General features: G+C 33.8%; 1 protein-coding gene across 1 annotated transcript in view; it reads left to right on the forward strand.

The window, feature by feature from the left end:
* The window catches only part of LOC129001465 (alkyldihydroxyacetonephosphate synthase-like), a 36,588-nt gene extending 20,309 nt beyond the window's left edge, over positions 1-16,279 (forward strand). Inside the window, exons 8-13 of the mRNA XM_054428762.1 lie at positions 3,883-4,010; positions 5,021-5,198; positions 10,352-10,482; positions 11,213-11,327; positions 14,732-14,945; positions 15,846-16,279. Of these exons, the coding sequence (XP_054284737.1) occupies positions 3,883-4,010; positions 5,021-5,198; positions 10,352-10,482; positions 11,213-11,327; positions 14,732-14,945; positions 15,846-15,975 (896 nt within the window). The 3' untranslated portion in view covers positions 15,976-16,279. The remainder of the gene's footprint in view (positions 1-3,882; positions 4,011-5,020; positions 5,199-10,351; positions 10,483-11,212; positions 11,328-14,731; positions 14,946-15,845) is intronic.
* Positions 16,280-17,459: the final 1,180 nt, after the last annotated feature.

A 17,459-nucleotide genomic window follows, 5' to 3' on the forward strand; every position in this document is an offset into this window, starting at 1 on the left:
GTGAGTGGCTTATTCAATTATGCTCAATTTTATAAAAAAATGCTACATTTGGTGCATATTGATAACATTTCTACTTCATTATCAACATACTTGTTATTCTGTAAAATATGTATTCACGTATCCTCTATATTATAAATTTTGTTAATTGTAGAAACACTAGTATGAATAGTAAGTTGACATATGATCTTAATCTGTTAAAACACCTATGAAATCGTCATACTTATCAATTGTATAAATGCAAAATTTTTAATAACGTATCTATTATGAAGTTGTGTCCTATGACATTTAAGTGGCAAATAAATAGCCCGCCGCAGCATACCTGCAGACTAAGCTAATTTCCGTGTGCCTCGTAGGATTTTCAATTAAATCTATTTAAATAACATTAGGATTAACAAGTACCTTGGTTTTTTGCTACAGGGAGGGTAATAAAGTGTTTTTTTGTAAAATATTAATAGCCTCGTAAAATATATAAATTTGCCAAGTTTGATCAAAATATATCCATAAACAAGCAAACTACGTCATTTTACAATATTCTCTATAATAGTAGGAATTTTAAAAACTCATTTTTTTAACTTTCTTCGTAAATTAAAAGTAAATTAAAAAACCTACATTCACTAACTTAATATAGGCCTACTTTACCAAGGTTTTCACAATGACTTGATTGTTAAGAAGCGCAATGAGCAAGCTGACAATTAATTTTTTAGTCCCTGCAACATATTGTGTTCTCCGTGTTTGATTTGTAGTCCTGGTGTTTGATCCCGGAAACGCAAAGATATTCCTTAAAAGTATTGTTACTTGTATTCGAAGCTTATGTTGCAGCCTAGAAATATCAATTTTATGCACGCTTCAGTTAAGTACTGGTATCTTATGATTACCTACTTTCAACTCCTGTCCCAGGTTCTACTAGTCTAGGGTCGGCCATTAAATATTTTGGCTAGGGCGGCCAACCTGTCCCAGCACTAATCCTCATGCACCCTGGGACAGGTTGGCCGCCCCCGCAGAAATATTTTACGACCGACCCTTGGCCAGGAAACCCTGGGAAAGGTTATCCTACAATCGGGTCTGATAAGCCATCTATTGTTCACCCCCAAGAAGGTTCGACCCTCATTAGTGACGCTCTGCTGCACTCAGTGTGGAACCCAATACCACAAATAAATCTTTTAATATTAGAAAAGGTTTAAATACCTGCTATTAAGCAATCCAATTTTGTTGTTAGAACAACTAGTTTTGGTGTCTGTGTGACACCATCATCAGGCTGCACAAGGACAGTTTTCTTTCTTCATACGAAGAGCGTCATATTTACACGAAAATAAATAAACATTTAAACACGACACAAACACGAATACGAGACATTTATGGTAACTGATCAGTTAAGAAAACAGACGACGCTAACCCGGTGGAGTTTGAGTCCAGACTCATATTAATATTATAGTATAGTATCATAGTAATATTATTTGGCAATCCGGAGGCTAACAACTACAATGAAATCTTTTAAATGAATACAAATATTTGGTAATAATTGTTTTATTAATATTCACCTTGAAATTTCAATAAATTTTGTGTAAAATTTGACAAAAATCGTCCATTTTGACCAATTATTAATACAGTACCAAATACCAAGTACATTCATTTGTAATTAAATAATAGGTAAAAATTAACTGATTTTCGTCAAGTTTTACCCCCTGCTGTGCGCTATGTCACAAAAGCTGATAACGACATGGGATTAGTAACCATGGCAACTTCTTGAATGCGTGATGAAGGGAAACCCAAGAAATAGAAGAACAAAGAGAAAGAGGGAATATCAATTTATAATTTATCAACGTGCTTCTCTTCTGAAACAGCAATACCGGATGTATAATAAAGGTCAATGACCTAAAATATCACGATTGTGCAATATTGTATTTTGATGTTGAAATTTAAGTCACGACAAAAGTTTGTATATATCCATGGTCCCTATCGTTTAATCATTTAACACGTTCGCTGCGGCACGTCAAATAGCGGGCGTATCCCCAGTGCGGCGCAGCCCTCAGCGTCGAGTAAACCCGATTGCCGCGTGTGATTGGCCTTTTCAATTTTGGTCTGACGAATAGCAAATAACGTGAGGGGATGTCCTGCTTTACAACGAGAGTCGATGTAGTTCGCTAAACACCCACAGATAGCAGCACTGCTTGGAACGTAGCCGGTCCCATTGGAATTGTATTGCCAAATGGAGGGAAAAAGACGGGACAAAAAGAAGACTTTTGAGATTGCCAGACGGGAATTTTACGGGGAAATTTACTACCAACCTACACCACAACAAAATGCAAGTCACATACTACACGCTAACGTCGTATAGGTCCGCTTTCGACCGACGCTAGAGCAAAAATGAAGATATACAAAAGGCATTACCGAGCGTTCCCGATGGGGTACGGACGCACCGTACGGGGGCCAAGCGCCGTACCCAATCGGGAACGGCCGCACTCTACGTGTTAATATGTACACAATCAATGCTAAATAATCGTGGTTAGTTCTAACTTTATTTTTTATTATTCAAAGTTTCTACACAATAAGACAATCCAAAGTCAAACTGGGCAATGAATACTGAAAAAACAACGTATCTTGTCCTGTGATTGTAATACCACTCGCCGGCCAGTCCTTTAGGTTTAGAGAAGTAGTGCAAGTCTATATATAGCTTCAAGGTCTTACCCACCCCTTCCCCCTCCGGTCCTACTTGACTCACTACTCGCGCTCCTTTCGAGGTCATTGTCCAACCCCTCCCACCCTTCTATTGTGTTGCCTTTCTATTGTTTCTATTCTGACTTCTTCAGGAAACATTAAATCTATTGTTTACGTAACATCACAGTAGTAGGCTAGATTTTTCTACTTTGAAACAGTACTGTAAAAAAACTATTACGCAGCGCCCCTAGTGTCAGGAGCGAGACTAGCACGAGTTGACTTTCATTTGACCATGGTAGTTCTTTTCTGCTTTATGTCTGTTCGTTCCAGATGAATCTAATCGTAAAGCAAAACAGCCGATAACGGCTAAACTAGTTATCGGTATTGCATCATACGGCTTCTTTGCCGTTTGCTGTTAAGTCGTTGGAAACGTATTGCTGTAATTTTGTCCTGGGAAACTAATGATGGTTATGGAGATTTAGTTTTCTGTCCAAAACGTCAAATTATATTGTCTATCCGAAAAATTCGGATATATAACGGACAGTGTCAGATATCAAATTTGGGCTCGGTTCGGATACGGATATCCGAACCGAACCGAATCTGACCCGATTTTTCGGATATCCGCACACCTCTAGGTATAAGGGGAAGTCTTGTCTAAAAATTCCCTTAGGTGGATTAATTGTAAATCAAGATTAGTAGTATTAAATATGTCTCGGTTTTGTCACTGGAAAATAAAAACAGACTGAAAAGTGTTGTTGATGCACTTAAAATTCTTTGTTTTTAAATATAGCCTAACTTAGAGGTCACCCTGTGGTCGAAAACTCAACCAAAAATATCTAATTGTGCAAACTTTTCCATTTTCACCCCACACTCATAAAACTTGATAAAACATGTGATTGGAATTTCTTCCATTTGTTTTGATTTTCTTTCTGTTTATATTTTGTTGTTATTTCGTCACCAGCATAGCAATCCATAAGGCCCTTGTCAATTTTATTTTAATTTAAAATTCATTTTTGTGCCTATTTTTTAGCCTATTTTAATTTATAAAGAGATTCTGTACATCTACAGGCAAATATCTTTCTAACAGTATGCTTAAATTTTCCCTGCGATGCACACAAGCTGAGAAAAAGGGTTTTAAGAAACAAGCTTGCCTTTGCCAATTCATTTGTAGGATAATCTCAAAATTAGTTTTGTGGAAGATGAAACTGACCTTGATTATTCCAACAGGTACTCTAGGGGTTGTTACAGAAGTGGTGCTCAAGATCCGACCCCTCCCCAGGTGTAAGAAATACGGGTCCATTGTTTTCCCAGACTTTGAATCAGGAGTGAAGTGTATGCGTGAAGTAGCGAGACAGGTGAGTTCAAACTAGTTTTTCAAAGTTTATTTTGTATATGTAGTTGTTTTTTTTAGATACTGTCCAATTTCTAATCTTATTTTACTAAGCATTATGTAATGTTAGGTTGTTCAAATACCAACAATGGCAATGGCAATACCAATTGGATCCACCCTATCACACTATGATTGAACTTGTTGCAACTAGAACATAAGAACGTAGAAAGTAAAACTAGAACTAGAAAGTAAAACCAATCAAATTTCCAATTTTCCTGTAACATTTTAACATAAAATGAGGTTACTAACCTGTCGTCAATCAATCCTCTAATGTCTTGGATGACTAGTTTCGGGGTTAAAACCCCATTTTCAAATCTCTTCAGTCTTCAAAAGTCAAACATGTTTTCTTGCATAAGCCGTCGTCAAAATTACTTCACACATACACATAAACACACACGAAAACATTTATATTTACAAATCATGTACATGCGCGTGAGGCCGGCCAAGGACAAAACCAGACTGCGGGGTTTGATAAGAGTGTAGGTTAGCCGATGCCTACTTGATGGTGTTGACCTTGGGGAAGGGGAACCAGCTGTTTATCTCTTCTATTGTTCTGTAGTTTGGTCACTCTATCAAATAAAATGTTTGATCCAAAATTTAACTTCTCGTTCAAAACCCCCAAGGTCAACACCATCAAGTAGGCATCGGCTAACCTACACTCTTATCAAACCCCGCAGTCTGGTTTTGTCCTTGGCCGGCCTCACGCGCATGTACATGATTTGTAAATATAAATGTTTTTGTGTGTGTTTTTGTGTGTGTTTATGTGTATGTGTGAAGTAATTTTGACGACGGCTTATGCAAGAAAACATGTTTGACTTTTGAAGACTGAAGAGATTTGAAAATGGGGTTTTAACCCCGAAACTAGTCATCCAAGACATTAGAGGATTGATTGACGACAGGTTAGTAACCTCATTTTATGTCAATAGATCAATCCTGGAGGCAAATTATGTATGTAACATTTTACGTTTGTTGCAGAGGTGCCAACCCGCCAGTATCAGATTGATGGATAACGAGCAGTTCCAGTTCGGCCAATCTCTACGACCAGTCAGTGGCTACTGGACAGCCATCTTAGAAACTGTCAAGAAGACTTTGCTAACCAAAGTGAAAGGTTTCGATCTGGAACAAGTGTGTGTCGCTACTCTTCTGTTTGAAGGTAGACAGATTTAGGATGTAACATAGAGCACAAGGGCCTAGGGTTTCATGTTTTGTTTAGAATAGTAAGCTTACTTGAATGAGAAAGTGCACACTTATGTTAAAAAACTAAAATACACAAAGTTAGCATATTTTATCGTCCCTGACAGCACTTTCAACAAAGGAAGTTTTCAGTTGGGAAGAAAATAGTAGGTTATTGGTTTAGGAGAGGTGTAGTTTACATGGTTATTGGTTGTTTGGTTATTGGATTTTTAGGTGGTTGAACAGCAGGCTGAGTGGGAAATAGTACTAGCTCCAAAAGTTTCCCAAAAATGTTGAATGTTTCCCTGTCACTAAAAATGTTCAACCAAGATAGGTTATTTTGTGTCCAAGCCTGTAGAATTTTTAGAAGGTATAATACTAAGACTTAAGGAAAGTAGTACAAACCCATTACAATTTTTATGGTTATACTTAGGGGTTTTAGCGTAGGTAGCCAATAAAGCTTATATGAGTTCGTTAATAAAGTCAATAGAAGGGGTGTGCGAAGCAGCAAAAAAATTTTGATTCGATTCAAAAGATTTTAAGCCAAGTATGAATTTATAAGCAATAAAAGGTTAAATTACCTGTGTCTGCCGGTCGATCCTGTAGAATCCTATTGCAGGATATGCATTTCGGCGAAGTTAAATCGCCATCATCAGTCCTTAATATAAGATCTTGAACTTCCCCATTAGGTGCGTCTTAAAGTTTTGAAAACACGTACACGAATTTTACACATTTTTATAAGGCACAGGTTAATGAGAACAAAAATATTGAGAGTATAATTCTGAATGAAAAACTTAAATTTAAATCCCATCACATTTTCAATAACATCTTAAAACAAAGGCAGAGGTCGACACCCATTGGTCTGCAGTCCACATCAGCTGATAAAACAAGACCGACAATGCACAACTAGTTCAGTCTGCATCCTGATCTTGACAACCTGTGTAGTTTACGTAATAGGCCTATTAAAAGTGTTATTTGTTTTCGTAATGTCTTCGTCCCGTCCGTGTTTGTCTGTGTACTTTTAGTAGAAAAGAATGACAAGGATTTCACCATCCAACTGCGACATTTTGACAATGGCCGAAACATGTTAATGACCTCCAATAAAAATGAGCTGTTTGTCGGATTTATAAAGTATGTAACCTGTTCATCAAATTGAAAGACTACAAGATCGCGCCACTCATCTCCATTCATACTTGGCTTAAATTACCTACTTTGTATGGTCACCATTCAAATTAAAAGTATCTATCTATCTATCTATATATTAATAGGCAAGCATGTTTCTTTAAAACCTTTTTTCTCAGCTCGTGTGCATCGCAGGGAAAATCTACGCATACTGTTGGAAAGATATTTTCCTGTAGATGTGCAGAATGCCTTTAAAAGTAAAAATAGGCTAACAAATAAGCAGAAAAAATTAATTTGAAAACTTCAAAAAATTAACATGGACCATATGGGTTGCCATGATGGTGACGAAATAACAACAAAATGTAAACAGAAAATCAAAACAAATGGAAGAAATTCCAATCACATGTTTTATTTACAGTGTGGGGAGAAAATAGAGAAGTCTGTACATTAATTATTTTTGGTCGAGTTTCGACCACAGGACGATCACTAGTACTTATTTAATACGCAAGCAGGTTTTTTTCATTTTTGTGACAATTACTCCCCTGAAACTACTGAACCGATTGACATGTTTTTGGTGTCATTGGAAATTACTCGATAACAATGTTACTATTTTAAGTATTTACAGATCTCCAAATGGTGATGTTGATATTTTCCTGACTGAATTTGAACATGCCTTGAAAAAAATACTAAAACATGATCAAAAACTTATTATTGCTGGTGATTTCAACATTGAAATGGGTGTTGGATGTGAAAATAATACAGTTTCCCTAAGATTTTTAAACCTTCTACGATCTTTTAATCTCTTTCCTTCAAATAATCAACCAACTCGCAATAACTCCTGTATAGATAATATAATTGTCAATTTTAATAGGAATCTGTTTGACATCAGATTGGGAGATCACTGTTTTTCTGATCATGTACCACTTTTATTTAATATGTATTCTGCTACCAACTCTCTCAGAAGTAAAATTCAACCTGGCAGTACATATATTAGATTACAAAAAAATGAAAATGTTGACTTATTTAAATATAATTTAGAAAAACAAAATTGGCAAATGATTGATGATTTTAAACAAAATAAAATTAATGTTCAGACGTTATTTGATGATTTTTTTAAGAAGTATGTTAATTTATGGCATTTTTGTTCTCCTTTGATTAAAGTAACTGATAAGGTTGCATGTAAAAAATCCAAAATTATTAATTGGTATACTCCTTCATTAGCAGAAACAAAAAGTAAAATGTTAACTCTGTACACAATTTATAAGAATATGCTTAAGCAAGGTTCAGAGCACTGTCAGGCTGCTTATAATGTTTATTTGCAACAAAAAAGATTATATCAAAGAGAACTTCTGCAAGCTAAAAAAATTGCTGTAGAGCAGTATATAAGCAACGCCTCAAATTCCTGCAAGGCTGCATGGAAAGTTATAAGCAGTGAGTTTTCTCCAACTCACAGTTCTGATGTCAATTTAGATCCGGATGAATTTAACAATTTCTTTATAGACTCAATAAATCAGTTAAGCAAAGGAACTAATCTCGGTCCCAATAATCCAGTAGAACTCTTGAGTAGTATTCCAAAAAACACAACAATGTTCACATGGTCAGAAATTTCCTCAACTGATGTAATACAAGTAGTATCTAAATTCTCCAACTCTAATTCAATGGATTATTATTGGCTGTCTAACACAATACTGAAACAAACCATCCATATAATAAGTGAGCCACTTGCTTTTATTTTTAACAAATGTATGTCAGAAGGATACTTTTCCTCATTGCTCAAAATATCTAAAGTGATTCCAGTTTTTAAAAAAGGAGATAAAAATTTACATCAAAATTACAGACCTATCTCTATTATTCCGATATTCTCTAAAATATTTGAATCTCTAATGTACAATCAACTTAGTTATTTTTTCGAGTCCCAACATTTATTTTCTGAATGCCAGCATGGTTTCCGTCCTGGTAAGTCTACCACCTCTGCAGTACTTAACTTAACAGATTTATCACTAAATGCATTTGAAAATAAGGAGTCGGTTTCGCTAGTTTTGTGTGATCTCAGTAAAGCTTTTGATAGTGTTCCTTTTGATGTATTACTACGTAAATTATCATATTATGGCATTGAAGATGGCACAATAAAAATTATTCAATCATATTTGTATGACAGAAAACAGTATGTATCAGTTAAAAATAAATGTTCTGCTATGAAACCTGTAAAGACCGGTGTCCCTCAGGGTTCTGTTTTAGGCCCTTTCTTTTTCTTAGTATACATAAACGACTTGTCTCAAAATCTCAATATCCATTCAATAATTTATGCTGATGACACCACTTTACTAGCCAGTCACAAAAACTTAAGAGTACCTGAAACAGGTCACTGCAGGAACAGGCTCTTGCTTGGTTTTCTTCAAATGAGCTACATTCTAATCTTGAAAAGACACAATATTTGACATTGAGTCTCAAGCAGGAAATTAGTCTAGATTCTGTCAAGCTTTTAGGATTTCACATTGATTCAAAATTAAGTTGGTCAAATCATATTGAGGCGGTTTGCAAAAAGTTATCAAGAGTAGATTGCTTATTATGGAAATTAAAAAAATTTGTTAACCAAGAATATTTGAGACTATCGTACTTTGGTCTGTTTCAGTCCCACATACTCTATGGCATTCTAGTTTGGGGACATTCCCCTCATGTAGCTGATATTTTGACGATTCAAAAAAAGGCAGTTCGTAATATTGCTAATTCAAGATCCCTATCTCATTGTAAACCACTTTTCATACAATTAAAAATTCCAACAGTAATTAATTTGTACATTTTTCAAGTTTTACTCTACACCGAGTCAAACTTGCATTCTTTCCCCCTTAGATCTGACACTCATGAGTACAATACTAGGGGTGGAGGCAAGCTCAGCATGAAACCTCATAGACTGGCTAAAACGGGTGACTCTTTCAAAATTAACTCAATTCATTTTTTTAATAAACTACCTGATAACTTAGTGCAAAATTTGTTGATTACAATATTTTCAAAAATAGAATTTATAATTGGCTAATTCAAAATCCTTTCTACAGCATAAGTGACTTTATAAAGTGTAATTTTGATGTAAATTTTAATTAAAATAAGCTATTATACCTAATTAATTGTACTTTTTATATTATTTGGATGTATCAGAAACTTGATTGTATTTGGATGATTATTTTGTAATGTATATGACGTGTCCTATTTCTTTGTAAAAAGATCAATGGAATAAATGATTCTTATTCTTATTCTTAGTGTAACGTGAAGTTGTGCAGGAAACTTTTTTTATAGGGAAATAATTAGAGTGAGGCCCTGGGGCCCTTTAAAGTTTCGTATTTCTCCATAAGATTAACATGGGAAACAAATATTGTTATGAAACTCCAGCTGTTTTTAGAAATGCTGTTCTGCTATTTAATTTAATTTGTTTACAAGGAGAATTGTTTCTTGGTGCCATGTGGTCAATGAGTTATACCTTTGCATATATTTTAAATGATATACACTATATAAAATGATGGTACTATAATACATTAAGAGATATTCATTTAAATAATCAATAAGTATGATTGAGCCTTTGTTTATACGTTTCCTGGTTAGTGTTTTGTAACTGTTCCTTATAGTACAGTATATTATAGTATCTTAAAGTAAAACCAATCTATTCTTTTCTGCATTCTCACCCCGTAGCGAAGCACGGGCAGGTCAACTAGTTAAGTCTTATTTCACTGACAAAAACAGTTGAAATTACAAGTAAACACATGAATTTTGAAACGATTCACTCCCCTGGACAACTATGGAAACCAAAATATCCTATAGTAAGAACAAACACTCCACAACTAAAGAAGGAGCTAGTAGTTCCGAGAATTCTGTGTTTTGTTTATTTGTGTGCTTTCAACTAGTTTGATCTGTCAGGTAATGCTGCTGTTCAATCTGTCCTGCACAAAATCCTAAAGCAACCTTCACCAAATAATGTCACAACAACCAATTAAGGTATTAACTATTAACTATAAATTTTAGGTGAACCTGAAGACGTGGCAGTTCAAGAGAAGAAAATATACAATATTGCGTCCCAAGTTGGTGGAATGGCAGCGGGCGAGACCAACGGAGAGAGAGGATACACGCTGACCTTCGTAATAGCTTATATTAGGGTGAGTTGGCTCTGTAGCAGTAAAAAAGCAGATTTTTAACTTGATCTTACTCAAATTGATCTGTTGAAAGAAGTAATAATGGTTTAAATATTTTCAGTCACCCAATTCAAATAAAGATTTTCTGCGACCTAGGTTTCAGCACATTGATGTGCTATTATCAGGCTTCAGTGCAAAATATTCAGTCCATTGGACGTTGTTGAGTTGACATTAATGCACAATACACAAACACAGGTTGGAATAAATAAACATTTACCAATTGGTATTTACAAAACAAAGACTTTTACATGTCCGTTGAAAAATGGAGATGTCTGTTGGAAAAAAATGAAAATAAAATGTGAGTTCACCAGCTGCGACGTCCTCTCAACCCATGATTTGTTCATTTAATTTTCATAAAAATTGTGTATTCCATAGTTTTCAGTTATCCATGTCTTCCCTCTGTTCCATTATTATAGATAGGCAAGATTCTCCTGTTGTTTTAGACTATTGAGTTCTCTTCTGTCATCAAGTTGCCAGTCCAAAGTAAAAACAAACTGACTCAAAGACAAGTGCATTAATTTTAAATAAATCTCAGTAAAGTCCCAAAAGCACACTATGCACAATTACGTAAAAAATGTTTGACCAGGTAAATTAAGTCTTGTAAAGAGCTCACTACTAAAATGCATGTTTTGTTTTTTAACATTTTTGCATTCATTCGTTTAATGAATCTAATATTAACTTCAAATTGTTGTAGGACTTGGCTCTGGAGTACGGAATTGTAGCAGAATCGTTTGAAACATCTGTGCCGTGGGATAACACTCTGATGCTGTGTAGAAATGTTAAACATCGGATAGCACAAGAGTGTAAAGGTAATATTTTATTAACTTAATGCTATGTATTGTAGGCAGAATAATTACTTCCATACCAGAGTACTTTGGGCATTAACAATCAATGAATCTATAATATTAAAACGAAACAGTTTTTTTTTATTTCACGATTCTGAATCAACCACTCGACGGATTTTCATGATTTTTGTGTTGAAAGAAAGATAATTTTGAGAACTAGGGAATGTTGAAGCCATAATTTTAGTTTAGGGTCCCAGTTTTTAGAAATTTAGTTTTAATTTTTAAAAAGTCTAGCAGCCGACGCTAAGATTCTAAACTAGCTTTTGGCATAAAATAATTTGCTTAACATAACAGCTGTAAACATTCAGCTTTTGTGTCACAAATTCAGCATTTGGATAAAAATGTAAAGACATACTTAGGGTTGACTTATTTATACTATGTGTAATGCTAATCATTGATACGTTCAATTCTTCTATTAGAGGATGACAGATTAATTCAATATACATAGTAAAATACTAGGATGTTCAAATTATTTTTTAAAGCAATCTTTGTAATCTTCGATTTGTTTTAGAGCAATATAATTTGTTTTAACTAACAGCTGGTTAAATATAAACTATGGAACTATGAGGTTATTTTATTTACTCTTATTATGTCATTGATTATAGGAAATAAGTAAGATTAGTAGAGATAATTAGACCACAGTTTTAACCAAAATTAATTAAACCACAGTACAAATCGAGGCTCTGTACATGAGTCTTAATAAAAAAAGGATAAATACAAATTATTTTACTGCTCCACTTTTCAAGGAAAGATTAGAAAAATAACAATGTTTACATGTTTTAATTCTTAATGGTAGCTTTTTGTTTACAATTAATGTTATTCTGCCTTAACTGTGTTTGGATTAGGCCCGGAAATATTGATGTCATAAAAAGAAGATCAAGAATAATCAGGAATCACGATTTTAAATTACCACCACAACCTCAGCCGGGTTTTATACAAAGATAAACAGATGGATGACATAGATTGAACACAACGTCAACATTGACCTAGGATACTGCAATTAGACAAACCATCCTTTTATGAAATCGTGTTCAGTTGTGGTTACGTTTAGGGGCGCCTATTTCAGCGCCAAGTGAAAATATCACTTTTATTTCAACTATGAATATATTGTAGTTTAAATTAACTAATATGGGAAATTACGATGTACGTTTATTCAATGAGGGTGGCTAATTATCAGGGATAGTACTGATAACGGTATGGATAATAAACATTGACAATTACGTCATTAGCTTTACTAGCGTGTTTACTTTTTTATTTTCGGGCTACATGTAACCAGTTCGTTTTTTTCAAATGAATGTTATTTGAACCAAACAGCTGTTTCAAAACAAACTGTTATTGTTTTTACTTTTCTTTGTTTACACTTATTTATTTAGCAATTAATGCAGTGAAATTGATATAAAGGATAGGTGTGACGATTAGTTTTGATGTTAGGACACCAAAGTCAAATTATGTGTAGGTACTGTGAATTTTATTGGATATTATCGTTTTATTTTTGGTCGTTTCTATTCAGACCTACTGGAAATTGTGTATAGTAGTTGTATTTTGGTGATAATAATTATGGAAGAGGCAGGTATGCTATGGAAGGTGGTATCGTTGACTAGGTCTGTACACTTCTCAATTGACTATTACTCTCTCTACCGTAGGCTACTTATAATCAGTGTGTGTCTGTGCGAATCGACTGCAAATCTCATTACAACGCTTTTCACATCGTAAAAATTGCAGAATTACTGTTTTATTGTAAAATTATAGGATTTAAAATGCATATCGTATAGGCCTATGAAGGAATAAAAACATATTTGGTCACACAACATTTGTTTACAAGATGATTTTTTACATTAAAACTGCAAGAAAATTTGCCTTTATTTGTGTAAACTAGCTGATCTGAATTGTACACGGTTTTAACTGACTACTGAATTCCCGTACGTAGGACGGGCTAACACCTCGTTTTATTTAAATTTTCAAATGAAGTATTTTAGTCACGCCTCTAGTGTTGGATGTTATCAGACTTTTATAAGATTGTGATTTCTTCTTTTTTCATGTCTACTGTTTTATGTTCTGTCGTTCTCCCATTAATTTTTTGCCTTGGCATGCCTTAGTGCTCTTTCTCCCTCTGAAATCGCCCTACCTGGCCTTTGTTTATGTGCTTTGATTTTTAGTGGTTTAGTGTGTTTGTCTTTTATGCTTAAAGTTTATAACTCTTGTTTTTTTAAATCTTCAGTAAAAAGTTTAGCTTTCTCATATCTTCTTTTATTTCTATCATCCATTTGATGTTGATTTTGCTATTACATAGTTTTTAGGATCTTCCTCCATATCCTGAATAATGTCTAAAGAATGAGATATTCTTTTCTTTCTTATTGTGCCTGTTACTGGTTTTTTTTCTCTTTAAGGCTGTTCATTTTGTAACAGTGTCCAATGTCTGTGTACTTTGTAGTTTTTACTGACTTATGTTAACTAATATCTATGTAAACTATTAAAGGGGGTTTTAATGGCACATGTGTTATTTTCTGGATGCGCGACAGTTAAACTTGTTTTAACATAGTGGCTATTGAAAACATCCTTCATTTTACATGTTTTAGCGAATTTCCCATATAGGGAATAAGCTATTACCGTAGTACTCACGGTAAGACCTGGACCCGGGACCGATTTTTTTTTTCGTTTTGAGGTCCCTAGAGGTCAAAAACACCATCCGTTCAAATTCATATATATTTATTTATATATATATATATATATATATATATATGTGTCCGTTAGCGCGATAACTCGAGCAAAAATTATCCGATTTTGATGAAATTTGGTACAAACGTGTAAACCTACGTTTATTCGAACGAGTTCGCGAACCAGCATGATCGGACCATGGGAACGGGGGTTTATGGGGTAAAAATGGGTTTTTCCCATTTTTGACCCAAAAAACATAAAATTTTGCAATTTCTTTCGAAACTATTTTGTAGAGCTTAAAAAAACAAATAATTTAGTATATTGAAGCGTTATAATGCGCCTAATGGTTACGGCGAAAATTCCAAAAAATTGTAAATTTAAAATTCCCATGTTATTCTTATGGAGAATAAGTAAACTGTTGTAGTTTGCTTGTTTATAAACATATTTTGCCCAAATTTGGAAAATGTTTTTATTTCTTACTAACTATTAACATTTTACATAAAAAACACTTTTACCCTCCCTGTTGCAGCAAACCTAAGTATGTTTTAAACTGATTCTATTTAAATAGGGAATAAATGTGATAATTTTAAGGAGACATTTTAGTGTAAATCCATTCAGGGAAATGGAAATTCGCTTAGTCTGCAGGTTTGCTGCGGCGGGGGTATTTGGTAGTGTCTAGTCAATTTATTTATAATTTAATTTTTTTCCCGCAGCTCTCGGGATACAGTACTATCTGATCTCTTGCCGCGTGACTCAGACGTACGACGCCGGTTGTTGTGTCTACTTCTACTTCGGATTCAACTGGCGCGGACTCGCCGACCCAGTCGGCAGTTACGAGTTGATAGAGGAGAGAGCAAGAGATGAGATAGTGGCCTGCGGAGGCTCCATCAGTCACCATCACGGCGTGGGAAAACTGAGACGGAGATGGTGAGTATTACTATAGAGTTATTTAAACACTCACAGAAACCTCCGTCCCTATGACTGCAGAGAAATTTTAACGAATAACAGCAACACTGTTTAAAAGCTGATGCTCCTTTCAACAAAACATTTTCCAACTCTAATCAATTTTACTTTAGTGTAGGCCTATCTCTTGTTATTTCTTGTAGTGCTTAGAAATCTAATATTGAATCCTAATTTCTTCTGGAGATTTTTTTTCTCATCTCACACACTAGTAATATTATTTTGTCAAAGTCAAAATATCTTTATTGTACATTCATTATCAACTACAATGGTGTCAAAAATGATTCAAATCTTTTGGAAAACTGCTTTTACAGAAGTTCTTCGATGTTATCTAGGAATTTGTTCAATGTGTAAAATGGTCTTCCCTTCAGCCACATCTTTAACTCTTTTTTCAGTTTGTCCCCTGTAAAACTGTACATGGAACTTCATGGATGCTGCTGGTAAATTCTTTTGAAGCTTGCAGTCGGTATAAGATAGATTTTTCTCCAAAAGAGTAGATCGATGAAGAGGCAAGTTAAACTTGGAGCCATGTCGAGTGTTGTAGGAGAGAAAGTCTGTTTCTTGGTGTGGGTCTAGTCTGTCCAGATGCAGAAAACTCTCATGTATATACAAAGATGCAACTATAACTATTTCCAGGTGTTTGTAGTTATTCTTCTTATTTATGATTTTCAGTTAACATTTTTGTTTTTGATCCTGTCTCAATCTTGAGTGTGCACTGATGTTTTAACGGATTTTATTTTTCAGCTTGTATTTAACCATTGTCTTTTTTGTCGGTTGTAGTGTTAGTATGATAGTTTATTTTACAAACATGTTTGACAGAAATATTTTAAGCAAACACAATCTGTTATTCAAGCCATCTGTTTGCAGGTATCCTCAAACTGTATCTCAGCTAGGAGTTGAACTCTTCAGTACCTTCAAGAATCAACTGGATCCGAAGAACATTTTTGCCAACGGAAATTTACATACTCCTTCAAAATCCACACATTTTGATAAGTGAAATGTTAAAAAGTCAATGAAGACATTTGACTTTTTGTTCCAAACCACCAAAAAGTTGCATTTGTATTAATATGTTTACTGTAGTCAAAATTTGCTAGATATGTTAGCTTTATTTTCCCTAGTGTTTGTGTTTAAAGGATGTTTTTAAGAAACCCCAGGGATATAAATCATGACAACATTATTTAAACAGGATTAAAATTGTTGGGTTAAAAATGTTGACCATCTTAATTTATTATAAAGTATTTTTTTAGAAAAAAAAAGATTTTTGTGATGGAAACAAACAAAATTAAGATAAATAAATGTGTTAAAGTTACTCTGTATTATAACCAATCAAAGATAATATAAAGTTTTTAATGTTTTAGGCCTTCAGAGCAATCACATACTTAATTTTACATACTTAATCACTTAATTTTTTAATACTTAATACTTAATTTTTTATTTAATCACATACTTAGATATGTTGCAGAGATATTACTTTTACACACTTCCAATGCTTGTTTACTTTATTTTCATCGATAAAAAAATCAAAAAAGTACTAGCAATGCAAACAAGTTATTTAGTGCATTCTAATTTTTCATTCAGCAAAATTAGGCAATATTAGTATGTTTAAATTATTTTCAATATTCTTAAATTTAATTCATAGTCTTGACAATAGTTTGTATGTATTTTATTCGGTTTAATATTAATTTAACTTATTCTTCGTAATTTTACGGCATAGTTAAATACCAGAAAAATTGCATTTTAGAGCTTGAAATCTAAGTCATTAGTAGTAATTAATTTTATTTCTTCAATTTATATTAATTTAAATGAACCTGAGCCATGATAATGTTTATAAAGACATCCTAACAAAATTTAAATGTATGCTTTTAACTATTACTGCCAAGTACAGTATTCGTGATGTTCTTAGCTTTTTATATCACTTTTTGTGTGTTTGTGTTTATACTTTATGTTACCATTTAGTTTAAGGCATCACTTCCTATCTTCCTTGTACTTCATACAATGTGCTACTTATAAGATTCAATGTCTTTGTAATTACTTAAATAAAGTGAATTGCATAATTAGGTATCTTTTATCATTTTAAATCTAAGATTGCTGATTTAATCTTTAAAGGGGAATTAGAGAACCCGTTGCTTTTAACCTTTGGTCATAGACGACAGGTTGATGGAAGACAGTGATAATAGTGTTCCACAAGTATTTTAATTTTCTTCCCCCATAGGCCTACATAATAGAGGAAGTATTTTTTTATTTTTTATTCTCGGGTTTGAGTTTAGGGTGGAAATATTAGTTTTGGGTTACCCTGAATCCTTTGAAGTGATGTTTGAGTGTGTGTATGTCTGTCTAGTAAGTATTTATGTGGATGCTACGTACTAAATCGGTGGTCTGATTTTGATAACATTTTGTATGTGGGTGGTTCAAACTATTATTTCATTTGTAATACAATCCAACAATTCAATGAGATAATGTTAAAAGCATATAGGCAGATAT

Source organism: Macrosteles quadrilineatus, unplaced genomic scaffold (genome assembly GCF_028750875.1).
Source record: "Macrosteles quadrilineatus isolate MER2022 unplaced genomic scaffold, UCM_ALF_1.0 Scaffold_8__2_contigs__length_117827958, whole genome shotgun sequence".
Lineage (NCBI taxonomy): Eukaryota > Metazoa > Arthropoda > Insecta > Hemiptera > Cicadellidae > Macrosteles > Macrosteles quadrilineatus.